Source organism: Nematolebias whitei, chromosome 8 (genome assembly GCF_014905685.2).
Source record: "Nematolebias whitei isolate Nwh7 chromosome 8, NemWhi1, whole genome shotgun sequence".
NCBI classification, from domain to species: domain Eukaryota; kingdom Metazoa; phylum Chordata; class Actinopteri; order Cyprinodontiformes; family Rivulidae; genus Nematolebias; species Nematolebias whitei.
In genome coordinates, this window is record NC_056505.1 from 44,796,200 (window position 1) to 44,818,112 (window position 21,913).

Genomic DNA, 21,913 nt, shown 5'->3' on the forward strand with positions numbered 1-21,913 from the left:
GTCCAGAGGACCAGTTTTAACTTTTTAGATTACATTATCATTATTAATGTTTAATGTTTAGTGTATATCTTAGATCTTTGTATACGGTTTCTTTTTATACTTTATATTTTTGCTATTTATGGGTGTAACTGGGACCTTGAGTACATAATTTCTTTCCACCTCATGTACCACATGTGATGTCAATGACAATAAAGAACCTTGAACCTTACCTGAGGGCCAGCACAGCTGATCTTGCACACATCACAGTAGTGTATCTGAGAGGGCTTAGGAGGTTGTTTGGGTCGAAGCAGTTTACTCTGGAAGGTGGGCTTCTTAGTGAAAGTGTTTCCTGACCAGGCTGCTGTTGCTGCCACAGCTGCCACTGCTTGTTTCTGTTGTTGTTGTTGTTGCTGTTGTTGCTGCTGCTGCTGCTGCTGGTAGTAGTTAGAAGCTGCAGAGTATACAGCTGCTTCATAACCAGAGTATGAGGTTCCTGCAAAACAAAAACCATCACTTAAGGAACACAACAATTACTCATCAGTTGTCCAGAAAGTTCTCATTTTCAGCCTGGCTCTGAATGTAAAAACCAGATCCATTTCTGTTATTGTAGCATAGCATTAACTTCTGTTAGCATGTGACTCGTTTGGTGTACGAGTTTTTGCTGATAGTAATCGTCAAAAATAGCTTTTTGTAATCTCCGAAGTGTTCAAGAAATTTCAAGAAAATGCAAAAACATAAGGCTAGGGCTGTGCAATTAATCAAATTTGTCATTTCAATTTTGTCTCCAGATGAGCACAATACGCAACTGTGTAAATCACAAAAAAACAATTACAAAGAAAAATATTTAGCCACTCATCGCCTTACCAGTATACTGTTATTTTTTCTTGCCTACACAATGAGGTGTACTTCCTATTACTGCACATGTTACAAATGTGTTTGTTGCAGGCATCCTGGAACTTCAACATTTAAGCACAAAGTTTATAGCAAGACAAAATCTAAACGTGGTCCATCAAGATAATTTAATAATGAGAAATCAGTTTTGGCAACCAGGTATCAGTGTGTGCAACAAGCATCATTCACACCGTCAGAGTGAACATTTTCTACTGCTGGAGACCTCATCAGCCAGGAGAAGGCTTGTTTGTGTCCAGAGAAAGCAGACATGTTGATTTTTCTGAAGAAAAACTGTTAAGTGAAAAGGTCCTCAGTGTATAGCAGAGCATTAGACACTGAAGCCCCCAGTATACTGCCACGTACATCCATACGGAGAGGTACGCACGTACGTACGCAGAAGTACGAGTGTAGTGAACTATCTTCAAAAACCTGATCCTGGGACAGGAACTGTTATTTCATTGATTTGAGTCCAGAAACACAGATTAAGTTCCATCCAGAGACTTTCTAAGTGTGTCCTGCACGGATCAATTGAAAGAACACTCTCTTTCATATTATCATTACTATTTTACAAATGTCTTGATAATCAAAAGTGTGATATTGAAGTGAACCACTCATTTTAAATCAACTGTGAAACAGTATAAATGATTTTTAATCCTCATTCAAAGTAGAAATCAAGTTAATGTCTGTTACAAGAGTAATTATGCATTTTTTTTTATCTTCTGTCTGAAATGAGCAAGTAGTGAGTCGGTCAAAAGTGAAGGAACGGTCAAAAACATGTTTATCGAAACGAAATGTCATGTTTAACTTTTTCAGATAGATAGAAGGAGACTGGCTCCTAAATGTCTCGGTTCTTCAAAACATTTCTCTGTCTGTTCCAAAAACATTTATCCGTCTGTTCCAAAAACATTCCGCTGTTTTTCTGACTTGTAATGACCTCTAACGTCACTAAAACCACACCCCTGTTGGTTCTTTCAACCAATCAGGAAGTTCTCAGAGGAACCGGAAGTGACCTCTTTAAAAGGGTCAACACTTCCTAGTTCCATGCAGAACAAAGTTCCGAGCTGAACAACGTTCCAGAGAGAACCAGAGTTCCAGGGAGAACCTCGAACGAGAAGCTCCGAGGAACAGGAGTTCAGGGCAGTTTCTAATGGAGTGACGAGAGTCCGTCGATGCCACGACGTCTCGCTGTGGCTCTACCCGACGAAAGCTCTGAACAATGAGGAAGTCTGTTCAGTGATGATCTCACGACTCCTGAGGTCACAGCTGTCCTTACGGAGACGCTGAAAAGCGTTGAAAGGCAACTCTACCCCGAGGCCGAACTATCGTCTGCAAAGGTAAAGAGTCGATCTTCAACTGCGAAGTGTACCGTGGGTTAAGCTGCGTCCAAAGGAGCGTGTTGTTCTGGTTATAACAGACTTTTCCCTCATCCATTTCCTCTCCATTTAAACTCCTTCATTTTCCCATCTTTAAAACTCTTCTATCTGCCAGTAATTAATCCAGATATTTTCAGAAATGTCTGTTGTATTTTAGTTTTTTAGTCTGTTGTGTTTTAATTAATGAGCAAAGCTCATTAATTAAGCTGTGTTAATTGTAATCAATCTGTCAATTAATGTAAATGTGTGATGTTGTTTTAAATCATTTTTAATTAAACGGCTCACTGTTGTTGGTGAGTCAGAAATTAAAACACGTTTCCGTCCACATTTAATCATTTAAGGCACGAGAGCACTCAGTCCAGAAAAATGAAAGAATCCGTTTAAATTATGGATAATACCACACAGGTATCGTTCATTACACGAGCGTACCCCCCCAGGGCATGTCCGTGCAAAACTCAAATTTTTACGACCGCATACGCGTATGCGGTGTCGCACAATAAACTGCCCAGCGACGAACTGTTTTGTACTGTATGTGACACCAATGTATTAAATTCCCCTTCTTCATCTCTGATCTGGCCTTTTCTTTTGTTTTTTTGCCAAGAGGCAGTGATCTCTTCCTCCTCCGTTGATGCCATGACTGAAATGGTGAGAAATGGAGGAATTTGTCACGAGCGAATTAAACTCAGGTCCAGCGTGGCTGAGGGAGGGTCTGGAGATGTCCTGGTGGGCTGGTCTGATTTGTGGGCTGTAGAACCAGCGCTCTCCGTTTTTATTCATTTTTTAGATCTTTTTATTAACAACATATAAACACAGACCACCACTGTGGCTGAGGCTGCCAGCGCTCGCTTTTTTTCTTTTTTCCGACCTGTCAATCAATCCAGTAGGCGTGTCAGCAAATGACCAATCGGCGACCTCAATTTGTCCCGAAGGTAAACGCCCCTTGTCTGTGAAGCTGCTCTGCAGCTGCTCAGGGTGTACGCTGGAGTATCATGTCTGAACCCTCTGCGTACCGTACACGCTTACGTACGCGTGAACGGACGTACGCGGCAGTATACTGGAGCCTTGACGGGTCACTGGTTTGCAACTTTTCTTTTGAACTGGAAATTATTTGTTTATTTTTATGTCAGAAAACTGCTTGGAATGGAAAAATACCAAAGTTAAAAAATAAAAACTCAAGATTTGTACTGTAATGTGTAACGTAATTTTCTTCTTAGAACTGATATTAATTATAAAATTGGTACCGAAAAAAGTACCGTTCAGGAACCGGCATCAAAATTAAGGCATCGGTTTTGGTATCGAAATATTTGATTAATGCTTAGCCCTAGCTATTTGAGCTCAGCATCTGAAATTGACAACGTTAGTGTCATTTTTGTGCAGGCTACTGTTCAATTAGTCAATGGTATTGTTTTTGAACAAATAAAAAAAACGCATGCACAGTTCAACTTAACTGCAAAATATGATTGCAAATGTGTTATTATTGTTTATAACTGTTTAAAAAAGGTTTGGAAACTCCATCCAGGTAAATAAATCACAAAAAATGCTAAATCATACCATCGTCATCTGGACAGTTTCTTTTTGGGAGAAACGTTTTGTCTTTCATCCTAAAGACTTCATCAATCTGAGGCCTACCACCAAGAACTGTCATATAAATAGCACCTCATTGAAGTGTTTCAAGCCAGCTTGCTGTGGAATTCCCAAAAAATGATTTTACACATGCAAAAATGGGACTATCAGTCCAAAACAATCAATCATCAGTGTATAACAATCAAATGTTGTAGGCTAGATGCCAACAGCTACACGCAGAAACAGTCCGAGGACGAAGACTAAACATTTCTCCCCCCAAAAAAACTGTCCAGATGACATGGTTTAATCTTTTTGTGAGTCGTTTGCCTGGATGACTGAGCATTCAAACCTTTTTTCTGAACCATTTGGCCAGGTATCTTAAGGCTGTCTTGGGGCTTCCCAAAACCTTTTTTTTTTTTCCCAATGAGCTCTTCTAACATTGGATAATAATACAAAGACAGTTCCTTTAAGATCAAACCAGTTTTTAGACAAAACATTTACTTGACTATAAACTCACCAGAGTAGGTGACAGCATTTGTGCTGTACGTTGGGCTTTGGGAGTAGGATGGGACAACAGAGGCTGCAGCTGCAACAGGCTGGACCGTGGAGGTCACTGGGAAGATGGAGAATGTGGACGAAGCTGGACTGGGAGCAGCTGGTTTGATCACAGTGACCTGTCGAGTCTGCTGAGTTTGGGTGTATGATGTCAGGCCTTGAGTATATCCAGATTTAGGAGCTATAAATAAAAGAGAATGTATGTGAACAATCATTTTTCATAATATGGTCATTAGTTTGGTTTTATCCTCTATCTCAGTGAAAGGCAGCAGAAAGATGAGAAAGCGAAGTCAACAAAATTAGCCTTTTTTCCGTCCAGAGCTAGAGCTAAAACATTATTTAACTCAACTAAGCTGCTGCTACAGCAATTTATTCATCAATAAAATAAAAAAAATCATATTTAACATGAATCGAATTGTCCATCACAGGAAAGAAACTGGAATTGGGCTGGGGGAAGTTTTATTGTACAGAAAAAAGAAAGCAGTGTCAATAAGAGGAAGGCATAACTACTGTATTCTCACATGTAAAACAAAATTTAAACAGCAAACAATTTCCACTTATAAGGACCATGATGACGGCTTTCTTCTAAGAGTGTGTTGTATGAAAGAAGTAAAAGTGAATGAAGGTGGTTGTACCTGTTTGGTAGTAGGAGTCTGCCACACTGGGCTGTGGATGTGCAGCAGCTACAGCAGCAGGAGCAGTGGGCTGTTGGTAATACTGCTTACTGTCGTAAGCTACAGCTGTAGCCGTGGAACGAACATAAGAGTAAGAGTCCTGTAAAGCAAGCAAGTCAAACACTTTAAGAGTTTGTACATTATACTCTAAATATCTAAATGGACAATCGATAAACTCAGACAAAACTTAAAAGAAAAAATACGGGCATCTCCTCAAGCATTTCTCAAATCCCGAGGATCGACGTAGATCGATCTGGTTTTCATCACATCCTTGAATTGTTCAACATAGACCTGATGTGATCTTTAAATATTGCTAAAGATGATAAAATCAATGTATGTAATCTGTAATCAGACCAGAAATGGAGCTGCGAGTACCTGATAGTTCTGTGAGGTGACTGGAGGTGGTGGTGGGGGAACCTCTGGCTGACGCTGTGGGTAGCCATAATCAGTTGCAGCATGTGTTGTCTGATATCCTCCGTAGGCTGCTGCAGTTGCTGCGGCAACAGCAACAGGCGCAGGTCTGGCCACGGCAACAGCAGCAGTGGGCGCGTAGGCTGCTGCAACAGTGTGAGCTGCCACTGGTGCCTGGTGGACTGTGTAACTGGCCACTGTGGTGGGGTGGGTGTAGGCTACCCCAGCTGCTGGCTGCTGGCTGCAAACACAACACAGAGGAAGAAATGATCAAAAGGCCAGATTATAGTTTAGCATCTTTGTAAACTAAAATGTTAGATATTAATAAGAATGTTCAAGTCTCAATACAAGTATCAGATTACAACTTTTTTTTGTGTGATTGAGAGTGTGTGTGTGTGTGTGTGTGGGGGGGGCACTAATACCATGTTTTTCCCCACAAGTACAGTGTTTACCTCAAGTTTCTGGCCTAGGGGTCAGGGTGGGGTTCAACAAGAAAAATACTGTACTTTCCGGTCTAAAAGCCGCTACTTTTTTCACAGACTTTGAACCCTGTGGCTTACACAATGCTGCAGCTAATTTATGGATTTTTTTTGGGGGGGGGGGGGGGGGGGGAGGAGAAGAGACTGGCTAACCAGCTTCCACCGGCTATAAACATTTAGCTTCGTCACACCCAGGCGATCAATAGCTGCCCAATCTCTCTTGTGAGGTGGGTCCTATATAAAAATAATACAGGAGATTTAAAATGAAAGGCAGCAGAAAGGAGAAAAAATATTATATCTGCCCCTTTTTTCAAACAATTAGTTCAATCATAATAATTTTCAAGTAATAGAACAAAATGGATAACTCTTTCTAATTTTTCTAATTCTAATGCAAAAACACACTATGCTACTTCATATATATTTTTTAACAATTCAGCTTTGATCTTTTTCTTAAATGTACACATTGACTTGGCATTTTTCACATCACTCTCTAGACCATGCCACAATCCAATTCCTTGGACTGCTTGATGGGTGACTGTAATGCTTTCTGGTGATAATTCTTACAGCTCTTGTCTGTAAAATAAAAATAGGCTTTGTAAACGTTTTACACGCTTTCCCCTAAACATCAATGCAATAGATTAAATGTGGAACAATGATTGTGTTATACAACATGTACAGAGCTTTATCATTTAATAATTCCCTGACTTTGTATAGTACTGCAATAGATTTAGATATTTTTGTTCTTACAGAATTTATGTGATTTTTCCATGTTAGCTGTTCATCAATGATTACACCCAAACATTTCATCTCATTAACTCTAAAAATTTCAACACCCTCAATTTTAAATGGATCATCAACAGTTCTCTTTTTGTTACTAAATATCATGTATTTAGTTTTATCTAAATTTAATGATAATTTATTAAGTTTAAACCAAGTTTGTATTTTATCAAATTCTGTCTTCATCAATTCCAACATCCGTTTTACATCTTTACCCAAACAAAAAAATGTGGTGTCATCTGCAAAAAGGACACATTTGGGGAGTCCAGATACATTCACTAAGTCATTCACATATAAAATAAATAACTTTGGTCCAAGTACAGAGCCTTGAGGAACTCCACACGTGATATCGCAGAGGTCAGATCTTACACCATTTATTTGTACAAACTGTTTCCTATCTTTCAAATAGCTAGATACCCAGTGTAATGCTGGTCCTCTTATGCCATATTTTTCAAGGACAATAGTGTGGTCAATAGTATCGAATGCTTTTTTTAAATCAACAAAAATACTAACACAATATTGTTTTTGATCGACAGCAGTAGTTATTTGTTCTATTATTTCCATGAGAGCCATTGATGTAGAGTTTTTTGCTCTAAACCCATACTGACTGCTACTTAGAATGTTTTGTTTAGTAATAAATTTATCTAATCTGGTCACAAATAGTTTTTCTAGAATTTTTGAGAACTATGGTAATAAGGATATTGGTCTATAATTATTGAACACACATTTATCACCATTTTTAAAGAGAAGAACTACCTTTGCTACTTTTATATTGTCTGGAAATATTCCTTTTGAAAATGATAAATTACAAATATATGTAAACGGCTCGATAACATAACTCATTATGTCCTTTACAAACATCACATCCATGTCCACCCAGTCTTTTGATCTCTTATCTGCAAGATATTTTACTACATTCATTATTTCTTCTTTGTCAGTTCCATTAAGAAAAATACTGTTGTCACAACCTATAACTGAATGGTTCACATTATTGTCTACTTTTGGTATTTTAGCTGCAAGGCTTGATCCAACGTTCACAAAATAATGATTAAATCCATTTACAATTTCATTTTCATCATGGATTTCATTGTAATCCTTCAAAAAATATTGTGAAATACCCGTTTTGCTTTATGACTTTTTTAGAACACTATTTATTACTCGCCATGTAGCTTTCATATCACCACTACTTTTATTTAATAAATCACTATAATATTCCTTCTTGTGTTTCCTTATAATCGCTACTAATTTATTGTTATACTTCTTATATTTCTCTTCGGCCTCTTGTGTTCTCAATTTCAAGAAACATGTATACAAATAATTCTTTTTTTTTTTTTTTACAAGCATTTCTCAACCCTTTCGTCATCCATGGTTGGTCAACAACATTTCTCTTTGTACAATTATTTTGCACACAATTCTTTTCATACAGAGCTCCCAAAATATTCATAAGCTCATCATATGATCGGTTTACATCATCAACATACACGTCTTTCCAGTTTTGTTTATGTAGATCATCTTTTAATTTGTCCATTGCTTTTTTATGTGTTTATTGTTTTTTTCTTAATTGTAATTTCTTTTGTAATACTTTGATCATTTTTATAAATAGTGAAAACTGGTAAATGATCACTTGAATCACTCAATAAAATACCTCCCATCACATCCCCATTTGTTACATTTGTGAAAATATCAATTATTGTAGCACTATGAGTTGTAATTCTTCTTGGTTTTGATATTAACGGATAAAGATTTAAACTATACAATGAATTTGTAAATGTACCGATGTTATTTGAATCTGTTTTATTTCCAAGGTCAATATTAAAGTCTCCACACAAAAAAATGCTTTTATTAAAACTCTTGTCCAATAGTTGTACGATTTTATCAGTGAATATTTCTATATTTGATCGTGGAGATCGATATACACATGTAGTGAATGTAGGGACAGCTTTGCTGTAGCTTCACTACTAATTAATTATTCTTAAAGCTAGTTCAAGCACAAAAAATATTAATTATTTAAATACAACGGATTCTTTCTTTTTCGAGTTAAATTAATGCCATGTGACCGAGATTACTGTGAGGATTGTTTAATCAGTGACATGAAGACGCCATTTTATGTTTGACCCATCAGAATAAATGCGGTCATTTATTTAACAGAATCAAAACTTAACATAAAACATGTACACATTGATTTGCTGATCTGTTTCTGATTAATAAAAACTTGGCACGCTTTACTAACAAGACAACAGAACATTACTGATTGAGGCATCTAGATTACTGGCAAAATAGAAAAGTTTAAGGGAAGGAATGGAGAAGTTTAAAAGTAAGATGGATGAGGGAAGATGTATGTTTGTTGACCAGAATTAGCACGCTTCTTTCAACACCAGCTCAAATCCCCGGTCCACTTTAATGCGTGACAACTCGTGACGTCGCTTTACCTTTGCAGATGATGGATCAGCTCCAGTATAGATGTCCCTATGCATGCTACCTTTACAGCGTCTCCGGTCAGGGTGGCTGGTCATCGTCAGAAGTCGTGTGGCTTACTCCGTTCAACAGAACAAGCTTCCTTCGAAGTTGTAGGGCGTTACGCCCGGGTGAGTTCACAGCGAGGCGCTGCGACTCAAGCTGGGATGGACGGACCCTCATCTCACGGTCAAATCCATCAGCTATTGATTAAATCTGAAAGTTCCTTAGGAACTCTCAGGAAGACTCCATAGTCCCAAGAAAGACTCAGGAAAACTGAGTAAGACTCCAGGAAGACTGAAGAAGACTGAGTCCGAAGTTCCACTCAGAAGTGGAAGACTCCGGAAAAAGACTGCATAGTTCCAGGAAGTGTTGACTTTTAAAGAGTCCTCACTTCCGGTCACTTGGTACTTCCTGATTGGTTGAAACAACCAGCAGGGGGGTGTTTCAGTGATGTCAGTGGGTTATTAGGAGTCAAAAAGACAGCAGGAAAGTTTACGAATGTTTAGTACAGACAGAGGAATGTTATGGCGAAGTGAGACAAACGCAGATGCCAGCTTCTTATTTACTGTCTGCTAGGTTTAAAAACAAGAAACTTTGTTCTAATAACTTGCTTTCTGACTGTCTCTGACTTTCGATCGACATCACTACTCCTCATTCAGACAGAATATCAAAATGCATAATTACTTTGTAAATAGACATTTAACTTGATTTCTAATTTAAATGAGGTTTAAAAATCATTAATACTGTTTCACAGTTGATTTAAAATGAGTGGTTCACTTCAACATTTAGAAATTGTATGAACTAACACACTTTGATTATCAAGATATTCTAAAATAGTAATGATAATAAAAAGAAGAGTGTTCTTTCAATTGATTACTTAAGGATACAATTAAATAGTCTCTTGATGAGCTAATTTGTATTTCTGGATTCAAATCAATGAAATAACAGTTCCTGTCCCATGAAGGTTGTCTTCAGAGACAGATTGTTGTCTGAGGCCTAGTTCACTACAGTCCCCCCTTTGGAAATCATAGCCTGTCCATGGGGATGAATTCCAACATGAACTTACGCCTTTGAATGTCCTTGATCTTGATGTAATCCAGCAAGAGGAAAACAAAAGTCAAAGAAGGTAATCCTACAACAGTTTAGGTAATTCCACAATGTTGTTAGTAATTCCATAATGTTGATGGCATTTCCATTGCAGCAATGCTTTAACCCCTTGGAAACAAAGTCTGTAATCCATTGGAAAAAGTCATATAATCCACAACGATAAATCCACAACGATAAATACACAACGATTTGAGGTGTTGATTGATCAGCATGCAGAGGGTTCCCTCGATTGAACTGCAGAGGCGACCACTGGATGGAGATTGGAGACCCACGTTGGAGTTGTAGGTCCCTTCAGCAAAGGTTGCTGCTAGTGGTTCCCAGTGGGTGCCATTCTGGTTCTATGTGTTATGCATTTATGTGGTTTTAGTTGGGCTTATGAGTGGGATTTTACATAAGACCTTAACCTATATGCACCTGGTGTGTAAGCTATCATGGTTTAGATCAGCTACAGTTACCAATTAAAGGGTGGGTCATGCTGAAAAATTATATACAGGGATTTATACCTATAGAAGGGCATTCCAAACTATTTTTCCATTCCTAACTTGGTTTAAGTTAGATTTACATGGCAAAATATAGTTTGGTTCAATTGTCTGTTGTCCCTTTAGACAAATGACTTGAGGTTTGGTTTTTTGGTTTCCCCCAAAACGTTTTTGGAGTCTATGGCGAGACTCAACTGAAGGATTAGCTAGCCCCCCCGCCCCCCCGAATAGGATTGTTCGAGTAGGTTCAGCTTGAGCATCGTGAGACCAATGTAGGTCATGGTACTTAAGGTGGCATTAATCTACATTGACTCCTCAAAGATTGAAGTTTAACAAATGAACTGCATGTTGGCATAGTTAGAGTCCTTTTAGTCTCTAACTAAAGTGCACACAAAATTCATTCTTGCTGGGGGTGTTCAGAAACAATACCAAGAACCAAATAAACGATGTCTCAACATCGACAAAAGTAGTGATTAAGCAACCAGAAAAACAACGTTTCAACATTGACAAAAGTAGTGATTAGGCAACTAGAAAACGACGTTTCAGTGCGTCACTCACTCTGACTGTCAGATTCGATCACGTTATCGCGTCTGAGTTGTTATCTTAACACTTAATTAAGCTTAAACTTATTTAGTTTCTGCTTGGACAACCTTTTTTCCCACTAGGTCTGAGTTTGTGAGATCTTTGTCTCCTGTTGAGTTATTGAACACCTTGCGTAGTTTAACATGGTTTCGATGTACCCATTTAACCATTGGCTCTTTTTGGTTTTTGCTGATTTTGATCTGATAGACAACTGGAGACAGTTTGTCTGTTATCAGGTGGGGTCCAGTCCACCTGGGCATCAGTTTGCGGGCGAGAGTTCCGGTCCCGGACTCTCCTTTCCCAGTTGTGGGGGCGAACGTGTAGTACCAGACCCTATCTCCTACTTGGAGTTCCTCGTGAGAGGCCTTTTGGTCATAGTACGCCTTTAGTCCTTCAGCGGATTTTTCCAGGTTTTTCTGGGAAAAACGCAAAGGTGTTTTTAAGGTGTTCTTCCAAGTCATTCATGTATTGTTGTGTGGTGTAGGCTGTTGCCATGGCGGCATCGCCTGGTTGGTACAACAGGTGTAGAGGGAGAGTCATTTGTCGACCCGTCATCATCTAAAAGGGAGAGATGCCAGTCGATGTGTGTGGAGTGGCCCTTATGGCCATGAGGACCAGAGAGAGTTTCACGTCCCAGTCCTCGTGGTTTGCGGCTACGTATTTCTTCAAAATACTTACCACAGTTCTGTTTGCTCTCTCCACTTGGCCAGAGGCCTGTGGGTGGTAGCCAACATGGAAGTTGACTTTGATGCCTAGCATCTTCCACAGTTCTTTCATCACTTAAGCTGTGAAGTGTGTACCTTGGTCTGAGTTCACCCTGAGGGGAAGTCCAAACCTTGAAAATACATGATTCATTAGTAACATAGCAGTTGTTTGTGCTGTGTCGTTAGGAGATGGTAGGCATTCTACACATTTGGTAAATGCGCAAGTTACCGTGAGAAAATATTTGTTTCCTCTAGTGCTCGTAATAAGTGGTTCAACCCAGTCGATCTGGAGGTCGGACCATGGGAATGCAATGCCTCTACTTTGCAGTGGTGCTCTGTGGAGTGGTCTGGATGGCTGAAACTGGCCACAAACAAGGCACACTTTTATGTAGTTTTTGACATCCTTTTTCATTCCAGGCCAATAAGCAACTTGTTTTAATGTTTTCAGCGTGGCGTTATCTCCCTTGTGTCCTGCGGACGGGAGGTCATGCGCATGAACTAACATCAACCCCCTGTGGTCATGGGGGACCACGAACACGGGTGAGGACGTCAATCCATGAGCAAAAGGATGCCCTTGATTAGTTTTAGCTGTTTACGCAGCTGAAAGAGGACTTAAGGTCTGGATTGGAATCCAGGTCGGCTTCGGACGGAGTGTTTTTCTCTGGGTCAGTCAAGTACAGCATCTTCGAGTTTATCGCAGGATCCGACTTCTGAAGTTGGATGATGTCTGGGTCAGTCATCACGGGTTGTACAGAGACTGTGTTGTCAGCCGGCTTGGCTGCAGCCTGTGCACATGTGACTGCCATTACCTCGGCTGTAGGTTGTACTGACAGAGTTGCGAACAGCCAGGAGGGGTCAAAGGACCACAGAGGGCCGTCCGCAGCTCCGTCCTTGGCTAGGAAGTCTGCAAGGTCATTATACCGCTTGTCATCGTCTAGGACTCTAGAATATCCTGGAACCTTTTTCCAGTAGACCTGTAGGTCATGTGATGTCACAAAGTGATCACATGCCATGACAAGCTCTTTGTGTTTGACCACCTTCTTGTTGCTTGTGAGAAGGCCGTTCTGTTTCCACAGAGCGAGATGATACAAGAAACTAAGTCGAGCATAATTAGAGTCCGTGCAGATGGCAAGCGTTTGGATGGAGCATTCTACTGCCATCTGGAGAGCTATTAGGATTCCTGCTATCTCAGCGTACTGAGAAGTCTGAGAGTCTAATTTATAGCTAAAAGTGACCTCTTGTTGGTCTTGGAGGAGGATCCCTCCAACACCTGATTTGCAGGTTTGTTCGTGGTGGAATGAGCACCCATCCACGTACAATGTTGTCATATCTTTGCAGATATTGTCATCAAAGTAGTGGTGATTTGGGTCATCACTTACTGAGGGTTTTTCCGCAGCAGGCCGATGGGTGGCAGGTACATCTTGTGTACACTCCTGGCAGAGTGCCAGGTCGGTGCCCAAATGTGAGTTCCTGTTTTGTCCGTAACGGATGTCTAGGTCAAAACTTTGAAGCGCCATGAGCCACGTGGCTACCCGTGAGTATGTCACCACACAATCCCTGATGTGTTGGCTATTCAGGACAGTTACTGGCTGGTGTTGTGTTTCAACAATGATTTTTTGTCCACTGATGTAACTAGAGAAGTGCTTAACTGCCCACACAGTGGTCAGAAGAGCTTTCTCACAGTCTGAGAACTTTAATTCGGGGCCTGCCATTGTCTTACTGGAGAAGGTCACCACATTCTTGTCTTTGTTGTGCATCTGGTACAGACCGGCACTCATGCAGTGAGCTGAGAAGTCCACTTTCAGGTGAAACTCTTTGTTGTAGTCTGGATAGACTAGACATGGGGCTGACTTGAGTCTGTCCCTGAGAGCGTTCATTGCCTGCTGTTGGTTATCAGTCCAGACAAATGGGACGTCTTTCTTTAAGAGTTTAGTCAGTGGTTTCGCAAGGTCTGCATAGTTCTCTATGAATTGGCGAGAGTAGTTACACATGCCCAGAAAACTTTGTAGTTCTCTGAGATTGGTGGGGACTTTGAGATTGTCTAGGCCTTGGGTGCGAGTCAATTGTGGTTGTACTCCATCTAGACCTACTAGTAGGCCAACGTAGTCCACCTTGGTCCTGCACCACTGGCATTTCGACAGTGAGATTTTAGCACCAGCAGTAGTCAGTTGATTCAGAACGTGGTCGATCTCAGCCAAGTGTAAGTTTAGTGTTGGCTGCCTCAAAAGGACATCGTCCACGTAGATCAGTGTCTCACGGTCGTGGGCGTCAGGACATGCTTTGTTCAAAAAGATGTTGAACTCAGCTGGTGAGTTAGCGTAGCCAAAGGGACACATGGTGAAGGTGTATTGTCGGTTACCAAAAGTGAAAGCTAGTTTGTGTTGGTCCTCGGTGCGCACAGGAATGGTCCAAAAACCAGCGGCAACGTCGAGGGTGGAAAAGTACTTACCATCGGTGACTTTGGGCAGTTCCTGTTGGATCTGGGTCAATGGCCACCTAGATAAAGGAACTTGTTTGTTTAGCTTTCTGTAGTCTATGGTAAGTCTCCACTTACCATTTGGTTTCAAAACTGGCCATAAAGGCGCAGAGTAGGTGCTATTACAATGTCTGATTATGCCTTTATCTAAAACGTCATCAATGATTTCCTTGACAGGTTGATGCGCTGCCAGGGGAATCTTGCATTGTCTGAATAATGTAGGCGGTGAGTTTGGCGGAGTTGGGATGCTCACTGTGTGGAGCGAGGTCAACCCACAATCCATTGAGTCAGTCGAGAATGACTTCTCATATTTCATGAGAACTTGGCGGAGTTTATGCCTTTCTTCATCAGTCGTCAGGGCGTCGGCTTGGGCGACCACCTGTTCAATCTGTGAAGAGATTGCTAAGGGTTCTTGATGTTTGGGGAGCTCCAGTGAGTCCCTTTCTGTGTCGTCAGACCTGTCTATAGGTAAGACACTTTAGGTTTGAGGTCATTTATCGACATCATTGGTTGAGAAGAGAGCTATGGCCTGTGTTAGTTTTGTGAACCAAACTGGACCAGTCTCTTGACTCGTGTTGTGAACTAGGCCTCCGACCACAACCTGTCTCTGAAGACCTTCATGGGACAGGAACTGTTATTTCATTGATTTGAATCCAGAAATACAAATTAGCTCATCAAGAGACTGTTTAATTGTATCCAGAATTAATCAATTGAAAGAACACTCTTCTTTTTATTATCATTACTATTTTAGAATATCTTGATAATCAAAGTGTGTTAGTTCATACCATTTCTAAATGTTGAAGTGAACCACTCATTTTAAATCAACTGTGAAACAGTATTAATGATTTTTAAACCTCATTTAAATTAGAAATCAAGCTAAATGTCTATTTACAAAGTAATTATGCATTTTGATCTTCTGTCTGAATAAGAAGTCAGTGATGTCGGTTGAAAGTCAGAGACAGTCAGAAAACGAGTTATTAGAACAAAGTGTCTTGTTTTTAAACCTAGCAGACGGTAAATAACTTCAACTGGCATCTGCGTTTGTCTCACTTCGCCATAACATTTCTCTGTCTGTACTAATTGTTCCTAAACATTCCTGCAGCCTCTCTTGACTTTTAATAACCTTCTGACATCACTAGAGCCACCCCCTGTTGGTTGTTTCAACCAATCAGGAAGTACTAAGTGACCGGAAGTGAGGACTCTTTAAAAGTCAACACTTCCTGGAACTAGTCAGTCTGTGACTGGAGTCTTCTTCAGTCTTTCATAGAGTCTTCCACTTCTGAGTGGAATCACTGACTATGGAGTCTACCTGAGAGTTCCTAAGGAACTTTCTGATTCAATCAATAGCTGATGGATTTGACCGTGAGATGAGGGTCCGTCCATCTCAGCGGAGTCACAGCGCCTCGCTGTTAACTCACGCGGGCGTAACGCCTACAACTTCGAAGGGAGCTTGTTCTGTTGAACGGAGTAAACCACACGATTCTGACAATGACCAGCCGCTTTAACCTGACACGCTGGAAAGGTAGCGTGCATAGGGACATCTATACCAGAGCTGATCCTCATTTGCAAAGGTAAAGAGACGTCACGAGTGTCGCACACTAAGTGTCGCAAACTAAGTGTCGTACACTAAGTGTACCGGAGGTTTGAGCTGGTGTTGGAAGAAGCGTGCGAATTCTGGTCAACAACATACATCTTCCTCTATCCATCTATCTTTAAACTTCTCCATTCCTTCCTTTAAACTTTTTATTTTGCCAGTAATCTAGATGCCTTCAGAAATGTTCTTTTGTCTTGTTAGTAAAGCGTGCCAAGTTTTTATTAATCAGAACAGATCAGCATATCAATGTGTACATGTTTTGATGTTAAAATATGATTCTGGTAAATAAATGACCGCATTTATTCTGATGGGTCAAAGAAAAATTTTGTCTCATGTCAATGAATAAACAATCCTTAAAAGTTGTCTCGGTCACATGGCATTATTTAACTCCAAAAAGAAAGAATCCGTTGTAATTAAATAATTAATTATTTTTGTGCTTGAACTAGCTTTAAGAATATTTAATTAGTAGTGAAGAGACAGATAAGCTTTCGCCCACTTTCACTACACTCGATACCAGGTTGTCTGAGAGTCCTCCCAGAAATGGAATGCCAAGTTCAAAATCATGAAAATCTGTGGAGATCAACCATCCTAGCCTTGTGTTTCTTGGGATAAGTACCTCCTTCGTGCCTGTGTTGCACACAGCAACAGATGTGGTTCTGGAGTCGAGGCTCACTTGGCTTGCAGCCTCAATGGTCAGTCCTAGTTTGAAAAACGTAGGAGATGGTTGAAAGTACGCCTGTTTAAGGCTAATAGCTTGTCCCACCACGATGTGGACTCGTACCATTAGGTTTGTTACCTGAGGTGGTACTGAGGTGTTTTAGTTGCTAGCAACCTGGCAGACCTATGGAATGGTCTGTCCAGCTGTAAGGTTTGCTGTGTCTAGCACAGGAGGATCCTTTTTGGCTGGTTTTAGTGACCACAGCACATTGTGGCTGGTGTCCATTCGGACACCTAATCTTACCAAGATGTCAGAGCCTATGTAGGTTGCATGTGGTAAGTCTGGGACCACGAGGAATGGGTGGACCAGTTCCCGTTGGTTCCAGATCAGTTTCAGGTTAATGTCTCCTTCTGCAGTCATCACTCGTGAACTGTTGAGATACAATGGAAAGCGGAATGTTTTCTTGATCAGAACTGGACCCAAATGTTTCTTAACCAATGTTTCATAGAAAGCTTTGTTAATAGCTGATTTATCTGTCCACAGCGACAGTACAGCATCTTCGGTGTGGGATCCTTGGATCTCTACACCTTTAACTACCAAGGGTAGGTAGTATCCGGTGGGCTCTGACTGTCTCAGCTCGCAGAGGAGGCTTTCTTGTTCAGTCAGAGTTGGGTCCACCGGTTGGGTCTCTTCGGTTTCACATGCTTTTGAAGGCTTACTTACCGGGACTTTGTTCTCTGCTGAGAGGTCCTCGGTGCCTTCTGCGGTGCTTGCTGTTGGGCAGTCTGTGACTGTCTCAGGAGGCATGAGTACTGGCAGGGGTTTGCTCACTCTGGCCCACATTGTCTGTTCACCATAATCTATAATCGCCTCAAAGAGATTTATAAAATCCTGGCCGATCAAAAATGGGAATGAGTCAACCGTTGACACATGTACCGGGTGGTATAGTGTCATCTCGCCAACCTGCATGTGAACCATAGCTATAGCTATTAGGGTCGTCCTCGTCTCTGCGAGGCCCTGCAGTTCTATAGCACGTTCCATGAGAGGTATTTCCTTGTGAACACCGTTAGCGGCGGTCCTGAGCTCCTCGAACAGTTTGGCTGACATAATAGTTATGTTGGCTCCAACATCCAGTAGGGCTTCCTGTGTGAGGACCCCTTCAAGTGTGATCGACAGGTAAGCTTTTTTAGCGACCCCCTTTCTGATCAGGTTACACAGGAACCTTGTAGGTTTTGGCCAACGTTTCTTCTTACGTTTACCTTTGCCTGTGTAATCCTGTTTTTTCCGAACCGTTGGTGCAGTCGCTGCTACTCCTGAGAGTTCGGTGTTTGACGGGCCTCCGTCATTGATGTATGAGATCACCTGCTCACTGTGTGTTGAGGGGCTCTCATTGTTTGTAACAAGGTCCTGGTGGCTGTCCGTGACAGCGGCAACGTTGTTGTTTGTGTCACCCTGATTTATCTGAACGGTTAGCACAGCTGTTGCCGTTTCTGAGGTTTCAGTTTATGATGGGTCACCGTCGGTGACGTGTGATTGTACCCCCCCCCCCCTTTTTCTGGTGAGGGCCTGTCAGAGTTTACAACAACAACGTCATGGTGACTGTCTGTGACAGCAGTAACGGTGTTGTCTGTGTGCTCTGACTTATCAGCAATGATATTGCCACACAACGCGTCAGGTTGTTTGTCCGTGGCAACACCTTTCAACATGTCCAAGAACCGACGCACACTCTCTGTCTCGTCCGAGCTCAGAGGTCTAGGGCTCTCTTTCTGGACCCGCTGCTGTTTCTTTTTCGTCTCAGGCGTTTCAGGCCGACGTGGAGAGGGAGCAGGTCCTCCCCTCTGGGGTTCCCAGTGGGATCCCTGGTTGTATGGGTCACCTTTGGTGCTATACTTTTTACCCTTAGGGATTTCGCCCCCCTTCTGGTACATTCGTTCATCCTCTGGTTTCCTGGGAAACCATTTAGGATCCTGTCTGGACCAGGGGGCACTCACCTGTTGTAGTTTGGCTGATGGGAAATCTCGTTTCCTCTCGCCTTTTTTGGGAAGGGGAGCTGAAGCTCTCGTCCCTTCCAATTCTAATGACTGGGCAGGAATCCTCTCACAGTACCCATAAACCAGGCTCTGATTAACAGAAAAAAATTTTTTAAATGAAAGGCGAGTGCGCAGCGTTCTTTCTGGAAAACTGTTATACTCTTTTTCAACAGCAAGTGGCGGTGTAAGCTTACTTTTACCGGTAAGAGTCAATGACAACTTCCTGTGAACCATCCTGTTGACATCCGGTTGTTAGCCGTTAGCTACAATGTAGTAATGGTCGGACACGGTTCAAATCAGCATTTATGGACGGATTTAAAGCATAAACGTTGCGTCACTACACAAGCACGCTCTTTCTGCATATACTCATGAGTTGATGAATGAATATCAGGGCTTTATTCAGCTTTTTTCAACACAAAGGAAGTCTCCGTTAAAACGAGCTTCATTTCCGGTGTCACGTGACTTTACAGACACGTGAACATCGGGGGTGGGCTTTACGCACTGACACCAGAATGAGTGGACGTACAGGGATACGTCACCAGCTTCTCCGAATCAGAACGACCCAAACAGCGGTTATCAAACAATCACAGCTCGTGTGTACTCGCCTTAAGCTAGCAGTTAGCATCAACAGTCCGGCCAAATTATCGCCCATTAAAGCTTCAAAAAATTGCACAATTTACTGTGAAACGTAACACATCAGCATAGGAGCAGCTTTCTGAGACAGTACTGTAGTGAACTAGGCCTGAGGTCAAATCCTGGCCTTAAGGACCTTATGGGACAGAAACTGTCATTTCATTGATTTGAATCCAGAAATACAGGTTGACCCATCCTGAGACTTACTTTCTTGAATTGATCAAGTGAAAGAACACTCTCTTTTCTATTATCATTACTATTTTACAAATGTTTGATAATCAAAGTGTTTTAGTTCAAACCATTTTTTAGATGTTGCAGTGAACTAATCATTTTTTAATTAACTGTGAAACAGTAATAATGATTTTTAATCCTCATGCAAAGTGGAAATCATGTTGAGGTCTGTTACAGAGTAATTATGCATTTTCTGATTTTCTGTCTTTGAATGAGCAAGTGTAAGTTGGTCCAAGGTTGGAGTCAAATGCAAAACAAGTTGTTGGAACGAACTGTCATGTTTTTAGAATCCTCTCAGACGTAAATATAGAGGCTGGCACCTGTTTTCCCCCAACTCGTCTAAATATTCCTCTCGTCTGTCTGAAAAACATTTTCAATCTGTTCCATGACATTCTTGCTGTTTTTCTAACTCCTAGTGACCTCTTACGTCACAAAAACACACCCCTGTCTGGTTGAAACGACCAATCAGGAAACTCCCAAGTGAACCGGAAATAGAGCTCTTTAAATGTCGGTACTTCCTAGTTCAAACCAGTCGCTTCAGGCTCCGGCTTCAGTCGTTGCAGCTCCAGTGCTGGGAAAACGGGAAAATCCCGACATGATCCAGAGCTCTTCCGAGTATTGGGGATTATGACATCTTCTACCTCTGAGTGGAACTTCTGACGGACTCCACTCATGTGAAGTCCACTCGTGAGGTGAACTTGTGTCGAACAAGTACCGTCACTACTTCGGACGATTCACAGCTGTTCCTACGGAGACGCTGAAAGGGTACGTTAAATGGAATTTCGTACCAGGGAGACATCTCCAGGTAAAAGAGATTTATACCACCTAAGTGTACCGGGGAAGAAGCTGGGAAAAACCCGGAGAGTGCCGTTCTGATGCTGACACAAACATTTTCCCTCGTCCATCTTTTCATCTCCCTCCCTCTAAACTTCATCTTTCCATCTTTAAAATTCTTCTATCTGCTAGCAAATCATTCCAGGTATTTTTAGAAATGTCTGTGGTGAAGCTTGAGGTTTTCAACCATCGCCGTATGGTTAATCAAAATTGTACAGCTTGCTAAATTAAGCCATGTTGTTATTTTTCATATTTTTGCCAAATTAATGTAAATGTGTGATGTTAAATTTTGATTCTGTAAATAAATGACCACGTTCATTTTGATGGGTCAAAGATAATTAACGTCTCACGATATATTTTTAAATTATTCAATGCACGTTATTACTCAGTCCAGAAAAATGAAAGAATCCGTTTAATTTATGAATATACCATGCATATGTTCATCTACAGTGCTCAGCTTCAGACAATGTATCACCATTTAAAAACACGACTCGATCGAGTCCAGTAAACAGAACCGGGTCGAACACGCAGAACCCCGGTCCATGTTAGAGTTTCAAACAGAATGAATGTGTTATTCCCACTGCTTACAGCTTAGTTACACAAACAGATTGACAAATTCAGCTTTAAAATGCACACATCGACGCCATTCTGCAGCGTTCTGAACACCACAGCCATAAATCATGTCTGTACCAAGGTCAAAACTCGGACTTTTTTATGCCAACATGACGAGTTATTTCACAACAACACAGGTCTCAGGTCACACATAATTATAGATCTTTTAGAAGCCTTACGAGCCACCAAATATGTAGTGAAGTAGGGACAGCTTTGCTGTAGCTTCACTATTATTAATTATTCTTAAAGCTAGTTCAAGCACAAAGAATATTAATTATTTAAATACAACGGATTCTTTCTTTTTCGAGTTAAATTAATGCCATGTGACCGAGATAACTGTGAAGATTGTTTAATCAGTGACATGAGACGCCATTTTATGTTTGACCCATCAGAATAAATGAACTTATCAAAACATGTACACATTGATTTGCTGATCTGTTTCTGATTAATAAAAACTTGGCATGCTTTACTAACAAGACAACAGAACATTACTGATTGAGGCATCTAGATTACTGGCAAAATAGAAAAGTTTAAGGGAAGGAATGGAGAAGTTTAAAAGTAAGATGGATGAGGGAAGATGTAAGTTTGTTGACCAGAATTAGCACGCTTCTTTCAACACCAGCTCAATCCCCGGTCCACTTTAGTGCGTGACAACTCGTGACGTCTCTTTACCTTTGCAGATGATGGATCAGCTCCAGTATAGATGTCCCTATGCACGCTACCTTTATAGTGTCTCCGGTCAGGGTGGCTGGTCATCGTCAGAAGTCGTGTGGCTTACTCTGTTCAACAGAACAAGCTTCCTTCGAAGTTGTAG

The 21,913-nt window shown here is 41.1% G+C and overlaps 1 protein-coding gene across 1 annotated transcript in view; it reads right to left on the bottom strand.

Annotated features, from left to right (window-relative positions):
• Positions 1-13,451, bottom strand: part of LOC119413700 (zinc finger RNA-binding protein) — a 36,053-nt gene extending 22,602 nt beyond the window's left edge. The window contains exons 1-5 of the mRNA XM_037680755.1: positions 13,411-13,451; positions 5,411-5,687; positions 4,997-5,135; positions 4,324-4,542; positions 210-472 (exon numbers count right to left, since the gene is read on the bottom strand). Coding sequence (XP_037536683.1) covers positions 210-472; positions 4,324-4,542; positions 4,997-5,135; positions 5,411-5,687; positions 13,411-13,451 — 939 coding nt within the window. The remainder of the gene's footprint in view (positions 1-209; positions 473-4,323; positions 4,543-4,996; positions 5,136-5,410; positions 5,688-13,410) is intronic.
• Positions 13,452-21,913: the final 8,462 nt, after the last annotated feature.